Source organism: Anas platyrhynchos, chromosome 10 (genome assembly GCF_047663525.1).
Source record: "Anas platyrhynchos isolate ZD024472 breed Pekin duck chromosome 10, IASCAAS_PekinDuck_T2T, whole genome shotgun sequence".
Lineage (NCBI taxonomy): Eukaryota > Metazoa > Chordata > Aves > Anseriformes > Anatidae > Anas > Anas platyrhynchos.
The window spans coordinates 16086317-16102136 of record NC_092596.1 but is presented as its reverse complement, the minus strand read 5'-3'; the positions used below and the strand labels follow the sequence as shown (position 1 = coordinate 16102136).

General features: G+C 35.9%; 1 protein-coding gene across 1 annotated transcript in view; it reads right to left on the bottom strand.

The window, feature by feature from the left end:
• The window catches only part of STK26 (serine/threonine kinase 26), a 30344-nt gene that overhangs the window by 2644 nt on the left and 11880 nt on the right, over positions 1 to 15820 (bottom strand). Inside the window, exons 3-10 of the mRNA XM_027465043.3 lie at positions 10900 to 11130; positions 6299 to 6355; positions 4464 to 4572; positions 4218 to 4375; positions 1984 to 2169; positions 1213 to 1361; positions 556 to 649; positions 37 to 99 (exon numbers count right to left, since the gene is read on the bottom strand). Of these exons, the coding sequence (XP_027320844.1) occupies positions 37 to 99; positions 556 to 649; positions 1213 to 1361; positions 1984 to 2169; positions 4218 to 4375; positions 4464 to 4572; positions 6299 to 6355; positions 10900 to 11130 (1047 nt within the window). The remainder of the gene's footprint in view (positions 1 to 36; positions 100 to 555; positions 650 to 1212; positions 1362 to 1983; positions 2170 to 4217; positions 4376 to 4463; positions 4573 to 6298; positions 6356 to 10899; positions 11131 to 15820) is intronic.

Genomic DNA, 15820 nt, shown 5'->3' with positions numbered 1-15820 from the left:
CAATAACTTAAAAATTTCTTTGAAGGTAAAACTTACCTCAGCAAACACAGGGGTGATTATCATAGTTAAACAACTCAGGGTTTTAACAAGATCTTGATCCTAAAAATTAACAAATCAGGATATCAGTATATTCCTATACCATATGTACGCTGTGTTAAATGCAGCTTACATGACTTTGAAAGTTCAGCTGAATTCAACACAGCCCTTGTAACATATCACAAAACAATGAAGGTACAGTACGTCAACAAACATTAGGAAATATAGAAATAGATGCCTGATGACATACGCCATATTGTCACGCTCCAATTTCTCTTCTCTAATATTATATAACAGTTTAAAATTCACATATCTTTGAACAGATACTGTTCTATTAGTATGTGATACCTTTTGTAATTAAGGCTGACACAGGCATAGGAAATGTCATTAACAAGCATTATCTGTTGGACTACAAAAAAGTAGTCAATTCTTAAGAAAACCGAGTAATTACAAGTTTTAACACTACCTTACAATGGCTTCAAAACCATCACTTAAAGAAGAACTCTTTAGACTACATACCGTCCCATTCTGCAGCTTTTTTGCATCTGGTTTCTTTCGAACTGTAGTAAAGCTCCACTCAGGATGAGAGTTGTTTTCTTTGTTACTTGACTCCCTAAGAAAAAGGATATGATGTACGTAATACTAGCCACAGCATATTGCTAAGCAACTATAGGTAACCCAAATACATAGTAAATCTATATGGATTATTTCTGTATGCCTTAAAACAAGGGAAAAAAGCATGTGTCGAAATGTTAACTGAACTTCAGAGATCAACTTGAAATACAAAGCAAACAGAGAATGCCTACTTACAAAGCTTACCTTCTCCTATAACATCCCATTTAAAACAGTTATCTGATGTCCAGAAAGGCAAGACACTTACAGAAGGTATGTTGTTCCACCCACATTGTGCAAACCTCTTTGTACACCTCAGCCTTGCTCTGTGGTATTTCTGATTATAATTCATTGTTTTTGGTATAACCACTAGCCCCAAACTAGGAAATACACAGCACTTAAACAGCACTGAAACTGAGTTTAGATTTAAAAAAATTCAAAGCGAATGAGTGCATAGCTTGACTTATACATTAGTCTTCAGTTTCAAACAGAGGATTTCCTTGAAAGAAGCCAATGCAAAACAGAAAAAGTCAGATAGAGACTAAATTGTGAAAATTAACTTACGAATCAGAACCATCGGAATCAGTTTCATCGCTACTATGTCCCTCTGCTTTCCATCTCTTAAACCTATCAATTAGTTCTGTCAGGTATGAAGTCTTCTTGGCATTTTTCATAATGAATTTGTGCTTCAGAAGTTCTTTTGCTGTAGGGCGCTATAAGAAACACTTAAGTATTTAATGTTATGCTAACATTTTGTGACTTTAAATGTTAGTAGGGGAGATTTAGTATGACAACTGACTTAGCTCATACAGCATCAGGAAATTAGTAGAAACAGGAAGTTGAGAGAAGCCAGTAATCCACATTTACAAGCACTCTAAAAATACGATCAAGTCACACACAGACTATTGCTTACCCTTCTATGCTAGAAAGTACACACCCAGGAAAATGACTAATCAAATTTCTCCACTGCAACATTTCCTTGTAAGCAGAATTCAAGCAGACAACAAAAGTTCTGCTAGGGAAGAGATTTAGGATTCTCTCCTCTTTCAAAGCTTCTCTTCTGACCTTATCCTATGTTCACATGCAGTGTAGGAAGTTGCCTCTGCCATCATCATTTCTTCTGTCCCCCCCTCCTCCCCCCCTTCATTATTTTAAACACAAGAGGCTGAGGTGAAGAGACAGTTGTTAAGAAGTACCATTAATATTTACAGTCAAAAGTATAGTCTCCAAAATTATTTCAATCAACTGTGATGTACCGTACCAGCAGAATACTTCACAAACATGTATTAAGAAATATAATTATAGACCTCTACACACAAACACTTATCTACTCACAAATGTTGGATCCTTATTCAGACACGCATCGATGAATTCTTTAAAAGGTTTACTGAATTCTCCTAACAAAGTTGGAGGATTGTTTTTTGGAATGAGAAACAGAACTCTCATTGGATGCATATCAGAGTTGGGTGGCTCCCCTTTGGCTAGTTCAATAGCAGTGATTCCCAATGACCAGATGTCAGCCTGAGAAGGGAAAAAGTTACTTATATTATAAAGTTAAATGATATCACAAAAAAGTATTTAATAACTGAAATCTGCATTTATATAATAAAGTTAACTTTGGTCTCAGTAGAAAATGAATAAAGATTCTTTTTTAATACTCAAAGGCTATAATTTCCAAAGACCTAAGTGATTTCATCAGTCTTGAATAACTTTGACCAATGTATACAAAATCAGTATTGTTGCACTGTCTATTTCTTTCCTAACAACTTTATGAAGTTAACTGGAAAATGATCAACAACTCTGGTTAGATCTGAGACACCAAGTTGGCAGCAAAAGTTTCTGAATAATTGATACTATTTTTACCTAGAAATAAGCATTATTGATACATAGACAAATTTTATTTGTGTCTTATGAACTATGCAATCTTCCAACTCGGAGATTTCTCCGAAGTGAAATATACATCATTTGCATCATTTTAGATTAGTTGCAAGAGCCATTCAAGTCACTATAGGTGTTTCTCATTAAAAATGGGAATTATTGACTACACTTGGCAAATAGTCATAATCTAAAGCTGCCCATATAGTAAAGAAGGGTTACAAGTTGCATCTCTCCAATACTCCTTTCCTATTCATAAGAAGAACTAAAATATCTGTAATTTAATATTGAAAAAATAAGCTAGCTCATAACTGGAACAAAACATTTTGAAAGAGATGGGGCTTTTAAGTCTCTATTGCTATAAAAGTGTACTAATTTATTTCATTTTCTACTATTTTGAAGAAGGGAACAGAGAAGTTAAAAAGCAGTCCAGATGCCAAAATACTTTTCAGTATTAGACTAGAAATCAGTGTATCCTGTTCAAAACCTTTTCATCTGTCCTACCCAAAGGCTTGCCTCTTTCATACTTTCCCACTAGACTTCTGGCTAAGAAAGAAAGGAGAAAGGGCATTGCTCTCGCAACAATAGTGAGGAGATACAGAACACAGGAGATTAGGTTGTTGGCAGAATGTAAATGAAGGGGTGGTACAGCTGATTTACACACAGGGCAAACAGAAGAGGAATTATTTTCACTTGGACAGGATAACATGCATTTTAAAAACAAGCTAGAGTACTTTCCCAAAAAGCCATGGAAAGAGTATTACAGCTGTACCACTGGAACTCTACACATGAAAATTACAAGTGAATGTATACGCTCCTTATTATCAGCAAGAAGCCCTTCTATGTACAAAATTTCTTCAAACTTCACTTTCCTTCCTTATAGTGATTTTTAGCAGCAGCTCCAAACCCACAGAAAATATGGCAGGGGTATAATGTCTGCTTTTCTACTGTTTGTTCACATCGAGAAACTCTCCCTTCCAATTCGTCTACAATTAGCTGAAATCTTCAGAATTACACAGGTCATTGGAAATACCTGACAGCAAGTTGTAGAAATGCAATCACATATTAAGATCCAACGTATACTGACAAAACACAGATGAATAGTAAAGCTAAACTTTGTCTCACACAAGTCACCCTTCTGTAGATAATGGAAGGGCAGGCAACCCATCCAATTCCTTCTCCTTTGACAGTAAGAGGAAGCCTAGAGACCAACTTAAATACCTGCATCTTAAGAAATTAAGTTCAAACGGTAAGATTCATGTCATATAAAAGAGTGAGAATAGACTAAAATTTCAGCCCTGATCTTAGGTTTAAAATAAGGTGATAAATTCTGGTAGTATTCTGATCTGAAAGCTTTATTACTACTTGAATAAAGTGGGAAACACTGAATTTAAATTAAACAAAAATAAACCCACAACACAAAGTATCCAGGGAGTTTCTCTAACAGAATGTTAACAGGAAAGCATCAAGTTTACTTGCTGAGTTTTCATGGATCTTGTATGGGAGTACAGTGACATCCAGTTTATTTATACAGTTTATAAACTGTAATAACAATTTAATTGTTCTTTTGTTACTTAAAATCATGTAATCTGAAATAAACTTTTTTCAGTATTGATAAAGCTAGAAAAAGACAAAAAAAAGCTTTCTGTTAGATCTGCAGATACAAAGAAAAGATATTCTACTCTCATACTTACTTTTGAATCATACGCTGACTGCTGAATAACTTCAGGAGCCATCCAAAATGGAGTTCCAACAAAGGTATTCCTCTTAATTTGCGTGTCTGTCAGCTGCCCAGCAACTCCAAAATCAGCAAGTTTAACATCACCTTGCTCTGATAACAAGACATTGGCAGCTGCCAAATGGAAATAATATAACATCTAATTTAGAACACTGCTCCCATGATTTTTAAGGGCTTTAACAAAGTTACATTTTAAATGCACCTTTTATATCCCTGTGAATTTTTTTCTCTGAATGTAGGTAGTCAAGACCTTTCAAGATTTCCTTTAGCATGGTAGCGATCTGGAACTCATCAAATGGGCCAGCACGCAGCTTTAGAGAAAAGACACAGTAAAATAGTTTTATTCTTATATCTAATTTCTGCCTTGTTATTGATTTAATTAGATATTAACTTGAAACATTTTTAATGTAAAGAGCTAAAACAATTCATAAAATGAAGATTCGATTAATTAACTCAATATTCTATCACAAATAGGTGCCATTAGAACAATCATCTTCACATCTGCTCTACTGATAATACATGCAAAGCACTGCTACTTTTTTTTATATACAGTATAGTCCCCTAAGCATGCAACACACATGAAAAGCCAGAACTTACTAAGAAGTTTGAGTTTTCTATCAAACACAGTTGACTGAATTTTGCATTTTAAAATGTGTATGAAGAAAAACAGTTTATTTCAAAATAAACGTCTATTGAATGCTGTTTTTAAAGTTAACAATACTTCTTTTTTCCTTGTTCCAATATTTTTGATTCCATGCTTGCCTTTGCAAGGAGAACATAATGCACTACTATAAAGCTGCTTGTATGGGGTAAGTTCTACACATGGGAAAGCTATGTAAATAAAACAGAAGTTAAGGTGTGTGATTCTACTATAAAACCAAGAATCAAAAACCCACACAAAACCATAGTGAAATAGAAAACTATAACATCACGAAAAATTGAAGCAAAGTGAAAGAAGCTAAAAATTAAGGTTTTATCCTCCAAAAGAACGAGTGAAACCACTGAACAATACTAAAAAAAACTTCATTATTTCCCGACAATCCACGAAAGACTATAAATTATGTGAAAATGTTAAAGAATTATCTCACAGTCTCACTCTCAAAAAGACCAAGTTCCAAAGCTACAAAGTACTATATACTATACATAATTACTATGTTTTTGCATTCCTAGACTTGAGCTGATGTGATGTAATTTCATGAAGTTTAAATAGATCTGTGAAGTTAAGCATAGACTTAAACCTTTGCAGAAAGAAGAACTGGTAGCAAATATATAATTAACACCATGTTGTAATACTGAAGACATGATATTTTTCCTTCAGAATCACACAAAGACTGAGTTATATTATCTTGCAGGAAAGGGTGGGTCTTGAAGTTTTACAGTTGAGGCGGAGCAGTACTGAAAGTATGGGGAAACCACATCCACATGAAGTGGACTGTGCGCTTGTTCTATCTAAGCTACATCCTTTGTGAATGCTACACAATCTTAAATAAAAGGTACTTTCATATTTAACAGAAAATGGAAAAATCAACACCTTCTAACCAATTAAAATTAATTATACTCTGTAGGCACACACAACATTAATTCCTGAGACCTGATCCTAAAGGAAACATTTTGTATGCAACTGTAATGAATACACTCTGATCTGGAGGGGGGAGCTGGACCGGACACCGCCAAAACAAAACAAACAAAAAAACCTCCTCACTCAAGACAAGTCACCCACCCTCCTACCCCCTGTATGGGGAAAACAGTACTTCTCATACTAAAAAAGAAAAACACCACAATTTGTCTTCCATTTGACTAAGAACAAGAGTTTCCTAATGCTTAGGGACAAACAGTAAAACAAACAAACAAAAATAACACCAAGTCAATGTACCAACATGTAACAGAACTACCATGCAAATCAACAATTTTTGGAGCACTATAATGTAGCAGTGATGCAACATTAACAGCCTCCAGGGACTTGATTTCATTAAGTGATACGAAAACACAATTATGTAGGTTTTATTCATACTTATAATGCAAATATTATATACTTACAAGATCCAAAGCTGACCCTCCACCCAAGTATTCCATTATTATCCATAGTTTTGTGCCCTGTAAAAGAATGCATGAGCTGTTAGAAGTCCAAGGGTGCCATAAAAAAAGTCCTTCAATGGACTACCAGTATACTGTTAGGAGAATACAAATACAGAAACCCATTAATGATTAAGATGCATCTAATTACTTCCTGCAGAATGATCACATAGCTCCCGTGCAAGATGCCTACATATCAATTAAAGTTTGACTTCCATATAAGAGCAAAAACAACAACAAAATAGATATACGTCACCACCTTCCTCCTCCCCCCAAATCACTTTCCTCTAAGCTGATCCATTCCACCTAAAGAAACGGAATTAAAGAGAAAAAAAAGATTCTGGTGGGGGGTTTAAGTTTAAAGCCAGCGTTTTAATCTAAGTCTTCTGCAAGAACTACAATCTATCTTTGCACTGAAATTATTACTTCCAGCTATTTGCTGTACAGAATCAATAAAATTTTAACAAAGAACTTGTAACATCACTACAATTCTCATCTGAGGAAAATGCCCAAAAGCAGTTCTAAGTTCTGAGTAAGTGAGAGAACATAAACCTCTCTTCACACAACAGAAATTTAAAGACTAAATGGACATAGATGCTAGCTGTCCCTCCATCCACATTGATTGTGCAAGCGTATATCTATCATGTCTACAAGTTCCAACTTAAGTTGTGGGGAAAAAATAAATACATGAAAATTCACAGCTCTTTTATCTATCATGAAACATGCCTGCTATCAGATAGGCAGCTCCAATTTTGAGATAATAAGCAGCACCTTGAGCACCAACCAGGGGAAACTGCACTGTTAGACCTGGAAGCCTACAAAAACATTCATTTTTCCTAGGTTTTTGGACCAGACATTCTAAATCAACCACTAAAAAAGGTTGATAAGAACAACACAATTAGATAAAAGGTATGACTTAAGGAACCTAACTTATAGTTTGTTTTTAAATTGCTAGTAACACTGCAGAGTTCACATATTCCTTCACTATGTACTATTTGAATCTTCACTCCTTTGAGTTGCTGTGCTCTCTTTGTTGAGATGTCTCAGCTACAGTACTAGATTTGACATTCTTCTAATGATTTTATAGGTACTGAGTTCATCCTTAGTCTGCAATTGCAAGAAGCAGTTGATTCATACAAGCAAAAACCAAAAAGATTTGTTATGAGATCTACAGAGTGTATGTTTCAAAACTGGGACCTGCTACTTGCCACAGTCCCCTCAGAAGCAGAAATGCAGATATTAACCTATGGGCTACTACTTTAAGGAGTTCTGGGAGTAAAAACCTTTTGTTGAAATCAATACCACAGATATTTAAAAAAATGACTAAAATAGAGCAGAAACAAAGTACCATGCACACTGTTTAAGCAGCAAATATTTACTAGCACTAGTTCCTTATAGCAGAACATAAGCTTATAGCAGAAGTACTTTTTAAAAGACTCTTGCTAGATTGTATTCTGTCCTACCCTATTTTCTGACTAGTGATAGAAATCTAGAGGATACAACAAGCAAATAAAGGTGCAGTTTCTGAAAGTAACACATCCAATTATGCTAACAAAGTGTACTCTGTTAGATTTATACTGAATTTAAGAAACACGCCATTTATGAGAGTCTATTCCAATATTATGAGATCAGCAGGGAAGGGCTGGCTAATTTTAGCAGTTTTTATAAAGCCCTACTTTGTCAGTTGAGAAGACCTGCAAGGAACTCCAGTTTAAGGCAAACATTGTGGTTACCAGACATGTTTGGAGAATTTGACTATTAGTTGAAAACACCATAAGGTGAAAATGAATAAGTACTGTGTTTCTGAAATAATGTCTCAAAGAAACTGCTACTATCCAGCCTAACCGGGTGTGGATATTTTCTAGCCAAGCATGTACAACCTTTTTCCTAGCTATTTTAGGTTGACCAAGTATAAATAGACAATGTAGAACAAACAATATCTTTAGATGGACTCAAAATGCTGCACTAACTTCTGTACAGTTTTGATGGAAGTCTCTGGATGCTAGTATGAGTTTTCCATACTGAAATCCAAAGAACTAAGGAACTTCAGTTTAATTGCAAAACGAAAGAACAATTCTAGGTAGCTATGCTAGTTACAAAGACAGATACTCAATTCCCTACTCCAAAGGCTACATAGCACAAATACGGAAAACAATCATGGTATTTCAGTCATCAAGACAAGATTGCTCTCTGTGGGATCTAGCATTTCTAACACCATTCCTAGAGCTTCAGAGAAAGATACATATATAATTATTATATTTCAGTGAACTATTTCTATTCCATAAGCATTATTTAGAAGAGGTCAATTGAGCTCAACCCATTTGGTTTCTGGCAAATAAAAGATGCAAACAGAAGAAGAGTACTATCTTTTAAATTTTGAAATGTCTCCTATTTAGTGTATACTAATGCTCTTTTAGCCACTACTTTTAAGTATTTTAGGAGTTATTTTCACTGATTTACATAAAGTATTCACCAACAAACCTATTTGACTGCTTTGAATGTGATCGTGGTACCAGTCATATCCATAGCAAACCACTATTACTCTCAACAGCCTAGGACTTTGCATTCTAAGAAATAAGATGTCTTCATTTTCAGAATTTAGCCTCAATGTTCTTTAACCTTTAATTATAAAGTCATTCGGAACAAAATTGCACATACTTCTGTTTTCAGAAGTCTGCAGTGTATGTAGAAATTAAATCCAGAATTAAATACTACAGAATTGAATACTTAAGCTGACAGCCATTCTCAGAATAATAGTTAACAGAAAGTTAAAAGTTACAGCAATTAAATTCTGAAAATTGGACAGATACTACTCTCAAAATACCTGTTATTACCAAAATTAAAGTCAGCATAAAGGATTCTTTGCACAGTTATAGCAAAGCTAATACACTCTTTCCACTGAGGAATCTCAAGTTGAAAGCTCTAGTATTAGCAACCAAGAATAAATCTAACCTAAGAAAAATTTGGAGCCAAGATACTACTTGAGCAGGGAACAGCAAGCAATAGAATTACCTACCATGCTAGTCTGGGATGAAAAACATTCCTGTGGACTTTTTAAAATGAATTTCTTAAAGGAATGGAAGAGTAACCAAAATTCCACAAACACCTCCCTAAACTTCACACTCAAGTTTTCCTTCCCCAAAAATATTAGAAGTGTGAAAAGTAAGCAGGAGATCAGCATTAATCTTTCAGAATTTATCCATCTAGAACAGAAATGGAAAGAACTCAAACAGTGGTGAGGAAAGTAATGAAGCATTAATATACGCCTGTATTTGCCAGGAATTTTTAAAAAGTAAAAAGCCCAAACCAAGAGTTGAAAGTTTTATAGCACTGACAAAACAGCTACATATATGTATTTGAGAAAAAGGGAAAAAATGGAAGACTTGCATAAGAACGGCAGAGACACCACTGTTAAGCACAGGTACTTATTTACATTTGGAATACCCCTTTAGCACCTGTTACTGTTATAATAAAACAACGATTTTCTTTCCCTGTTCAACTCATGGCTTACAAAGCTTCCTCCATCCACTACCCCTCAAACAATGTCTCCTTCCCCCCACTAACCAAGTCAAGGTTTCATTTCCCCATTTACAACTGTTGAAATCCCTGTTTAATTCTGAAGAAAAACTGATTCCAAGCAAAAACACCTCCAAGACATACTTTGACATGTTTGTACTTCAGGGCAAACATTTGGGTTTTATAACTCAAAGTAAAAATGATTAACAACCAGGAGGATAACGTTTAGGATCTAACTCAGAGAACACTATTATATAGATTCTGCAAATAATTCTATCGTATCACTCAAGTGTGACACAGCTTATCAGAAATATCTTTGGAAGAAGATCAATAAACAGTATACACTAAGCCTCAAAAAACAACCCCCAGACCAAACATTTTAAATTTTAACTACGGTAAATGCTTTTAGCTTTTTTTGAATGGTTTTAGTTTTAAAAAGTCACATAAAGCATATGCACTGCAGATACTTTCAGGGACATTTTAGATGATTATACCTGGACAGTTTCAGAAGTTGAAAAGACTTTCTCAACATTTTGGATTTCTGTAGGGTTGTGGTGGGTATTTTTTTTATGTTTTTTTTTTAGTATCTTTACAAATACACCATTTTACAAAGTAGTTACATAACGCTGATGTTAGTTCTACTGTCTCAGGCCTACTACATTTCATAATCACAAAGGCATCTCCACAAGGTGCATGATTTCTTTCCATATCAGAGAAAGGTTTTTGTTAGTATAGCTATGAATGTATTTTTCCTTCCCCAGAAAGGCCACAAAGTTGTGCTAGAGATTGTAGGGGAAGAAAGAAAACTATGGTCCAAAAGCAACAGCAATGGCAATCCCCTATCTGCAGGACATGTAGCCATTTTATGCAAATTCTAGCCTCAAAGACTATGCAGCAAGAGAAACAAAACAAAGTGAAAAGAACTGTTAAAAAAAAAAAAGTAAAGTTGGCATGACAACATATCCTCAAATTCAGTTTTTTTTTTCCTAGCAGCATTCGAAACTGGGTGACATACTGCCAACAAATATCTGTGCAATACTATACACTACCTTTAAATATGATCCATAGTATTTCGTTACGTAAGGACTATCACACTGACTTAAAACAGTTATCTCTTGCTGTATATCTTCTATTTCATCTTCTGCTTCCTCAAGGTCTATGATTTTTATAGCAACCACTTGCTGCGTCCGATTATCAATTCCTTTAAAGACTTCACCAAAGGAGCCTTTCCCAATGCGTTCCAGTTTTGTGAATAGCTCTTCTGGGTCTGCTCTATGGTTCTGGAAAAGAAAGAGAAAAATTGAAAAAGAGAGATGAGTTATCTTAATTTATTTCCAGTTTATTAGCCCTTATTACTTCCCAAAAAGCACATCATTCAGATCTCTTATTAGAAGGATCGTATCAGACAAATTTGTCTCCTGTGCACTAACTTCTAATTCAGCTGTTAGTTACGGAACATACATTACACGATTGTATTAAAGGTACATGAGTCTCACCAAGGAGAGAGTCAAGTACAAATCTCATTTCATTTCCCCACATAACACTTTAAAAGGAAAGAACAGAGCCATCCTTAATATTAATCCTACCCGTGCATAACTCAGAAGACTGGGGAATGCAGTTACTGGCACAGAAGCACTACCATCATTACTCAGGCAAAAAAGGCTGGGCTTCCTACCTGGCCAACAGCCTGGGGCAGACAAAGCATTACATCAAATAGCACAGTACAGAGTTCGTTGTGAGAGGACCGCAATACCAGTGTTCACCAGCAGCCTCCGACAAACACGCTGAGCTTCTGATAAAGCTGTGTACATGTTCAGGTTAGCTGAAAGTGCTGACAGGTAGTTGAGCAAAAGGGACTGAGAGATGTTTGAAGGAATAAGAATGCTGAAGTGAAACTGAAGCACTGATCAGAGCTTGCTGATAGCACCCAAGCATGCCTTAGAAGGGGGAGCAGAGCATCAGACAGCAAAGCACCACTGAGGACATCTGATCTAGTCCCTGGAGGTTAACTGCTCAAAGATCAGCAAACAGTGATATCATACAAAGATTTTTTTAAAAACTTCTCAGCTTCGTTCAAGTAGACAGGAGGGAAATCAAACAAACACCCAACAAATTCTCATTTTTCTTTCAAGAAAGAGCATAACACAGCTGATGAGAGAATCTTGCTTACCCTAAAGCCGCAGCAGTGACTTAGGAAGGATATGGACAATTTGACCCACAGTTTAAGTACGTAAAACTTCAGAACACCGTTAGAAAGTTTTCAGAAAGGTGTCTGTTTTACTTCTTCAAAACACGCCCATGCTTTGCAGAGTAAGCAAGTTAAATATATTACTGTCTACTGAAAAATACAACAGCATTTTGAGAAAGATGACCCCTAACACTTCACCGCAACTTTGCTACTGTTCATTTGCTCATGCTGTCAGAACCGGGCAATTCATTGCACAGATCAAGCCTCAAACAAGAAGCCTTTGCCCAAAAGCCCTCTGACTCAAAAATCAGCTTTTGAAAACATAAAACCAAGATAATTTGAGATCTTTCTCATACTCATAAAATTCTTGCTCATTAGTCAGAACAAGTGAGCTGTCATGAAAGAATACATCTAGCAAAAGCAGATACTTAAGCACAGATTACCTTGCACAACTTCAATACCGACCTGAAACTCCAGAAAACATTCTTACATCAGTCCTTTTACAAACAGATGCAAAACCTTTACCGGGAAAACAAAACCATTGCTATTTTGATCCTTTTGGACTGAACTAATCTCATTTCCTTACTGGCCCCTTATTATTGTTCTGTTCCTTCTATCAAGACCAGAATTTATTCCACAATATGGTGAGATGAAACCGAACAGATTACCAAGGATTTAACCATATGATTTGTCAGGTTTATTTTCAGCAGAATCAATTCACTGCTCATATATACCAAGCTGTCACTTGTGCTATCACTAGAGGAGGGAACACGAAGTAGTATGGCAGGTTCATGATGATCTCTGTAGCTAGATGTTAGATTTTGCATATGTACAGGACACGTTGTTCCTGGGTAGCACATTACAGCAAAAAGAATAAGAAATTTCTCCTTTGTCTACAAAGATCCCTTTACGACTTTGCTCCATTAAAACACCACAAAACAACAACAGCAAACACACAAAACACACCTTCAGAGAAATAAATAAGCAAAAAACGTGTATTTTTATCTGTTGAAAAATCTGAAGTACTTGAAAGATAAGCAAATGCACAATCAAAGCAAGTGAAAAAAGATAAGTACTATTGTGACCTGAAATCTGAGATAATTAATATTATTAGAAAAGGGAAAAAAAATGACTGTAGGCCTCAGATGCTTGGAAAGTTTTTTGTTAGATGAAAGAACAGCACATCTTCAAATTACCGAAAGACAGACACATTGATGGCAGGAGTTGATGCAGTAGTGTATGGCATTTTATTATTAAGATCATAACAATAATTTGAATCCAAAGTTCATTTTTAGAGCTGTTTCAAAAAATATGTTGGGAACAAGTATGGCAAAAGCAGCAGCAACTGCCACCCAGCCTTCTCCTGCTGCTAGTTAAACTGCAGAACTGTTACAGAGCTAGCAAACTGATGTGTTTCTGAACTACGACCCCAGTTCCAATAAGAATGATTAACCAATAGTTCTCCACTGACATAAACAAAAATCCCCTAGGAAGAGTGAAGAGAGAGGATTGGCAAAACTTTATATTAACCCCTAAGCAGTCATCTTCAGAAATACCAACTTCACTTTGAGATGCTTAAGAGCCTGGGATGCCCATTCAAGTTAATTAGTAGTTGGATTTGATAGGAAACCTGCTGAACTCTTCCATGTAGGTAAAACAAAAGGGACCTAATCCCAGACACAGTCAGCTGATCTAACCTTTACAAGCATTTGATGAACTCAAAGAGCTGCTCTTGGATTTTGCTTGGGGAGAAACCTTAAGTAGAAAATTCCTCTGGGATCCTCATTGGAAACGCACACCACTCGACCTTATACAACCAATTAACGGTTGGTCATCAACAAAACAAGACAGGCCTCACAATTCCCCCAAGCTACTTCAGGTGAATCACAGCTTTAAAAGCTATTTTAACTTCCAGCAATTCCTAATGCCATCACGTGGGAGTGCTGGAGTATAGGGAAAAGATGGCACCATAGAACTGTGTACACCCAGGGGAGAGAGAGGTGGAACAAGGGCAGCTCAAAGATGAACAAATAGTGTGGAATTACTAAAGGGAAACGTTGAATTTTTATTCTGAGCAAATCCCTTTACCGCAATCAAAGTCAGCTTTACAGCTTCTGTTACAGCTTCCGAGGCTGGCAAGCATCTGTAGGATGCTCCAGGATGAAAACAAGTATTTCTGAACAACTTTGGCTAATGTTGAGATAATTTCTTTTGGAAAGGCTTCAAACTAAGAACCCTTACATTATTTAAAACACAGGCTTAGAACAAAGCCTTCATCTTGAAACGTATTTGCTTTTACCTTTCTTTAATTACCTTGCCTTTAAGGTTGTTCTACAAGAGTACTTCTTTATATCTGATAGAAAAACAAACAAAAACTAAAGACTACTACTTTTTAATCAAAGGCAAATTTAGAATATGCGGCAATACCTATTCTCTTCCTCCTAGTACAGAGAAGGGTGGAGATTTATGTAAATAAAAGCGTATGTATATACACCCCCAATACAGATCACTGAAATTTTGCAGTAGAGATGCCAGCTAAACTTCTAATATGGTAGAAATTAGAATGTAACCCTATTAATACTCCTCACCAGAACTGTTACTCTATATTCTTTCACAGACATTTCATTGAATAGCAAAAAGGATTAGAAGCTTTGCAATTTGCCAGCATGAATAACAGCACTTTTTTTTTTTTTTTTTAATTGGTTCTTATGGAGAGCCATGTCTGTTGGAGAGCAGATGGTGTCAATAGGCAGTGCGTGAACTCCATCATCGCCTCTGGTAAGGTAACACCTGTAAGCGGACAGGTCAGGAAGAGAATTTATGGCTCTCCTACTCCCTAAATCTGCTACCACAGACAAAAGCGGCAACAAATATGACAAGCACAGGCATATGTACATGCCAACTTCAATCTATCCAGCATGAGTAACAATAGTACCAGCACAAGCATGACGATACAAGCCCTCTGCATAGCTTCGAAGTCCACCATTTCACCAGTGCAGCACAACTACACTGCTTGCACTAGCGTTTAGCAAAATCTCTGCCATCCTACCATCCAAATATGTGCCATTAGTTCATAGTTCTGAGTTCATACACATATGCATCTACACATCTGGAGTCACAGGATTATACCATATTTTATGTTGGAAGTTACCTCAAGAGATCACCTAGTCCAGCCTGTGAGACCTGAATTGGGTCTTCCTATAAGAAGGTTCATTAATGTATTTCATTAATGGGTACTGAGTACAACTGGGTGAAAAAAAGAGAAGCTCCCAAGTATCTCAGACAGAGACCGAGTTAATGCCTTGCATCTAACTAAATCATAACCAGCATCCTCCAGGTCTCCCAAAGCAAATAATTTAACATAGTCACATTAGATTCCTATATGGTCCATCAATGCGAGAACATAAAAAGACTGTTGTCTTAACAGTATTTCTAAAACCTGACCCATAAATGGTGTTACATTAACTGGATTTTTCAAGCATCTCCCAGGCTTTATTTGGAACAGAAATTCTCTTAAAATTATAGGAGTAATACAGAATAGTTCATCTACATTGTGAAACATTGCTGAAATACACAGTTAGAAGACCATTTATAAAAATATAATTAGCTCAGATTTTCTAAGAGGCTAGTAAGAGAAGACCTGAGCATATACTGTCATATTTTTCATGTATCCACTTCAATGACACCCTAACACATAGTGGTATCTTTGGAAGTCATCAGAATTAGCCATGTGTTTAAAAGACATTACAAGCAATTGCTACAATAAAGGCCTGATCTTTAGT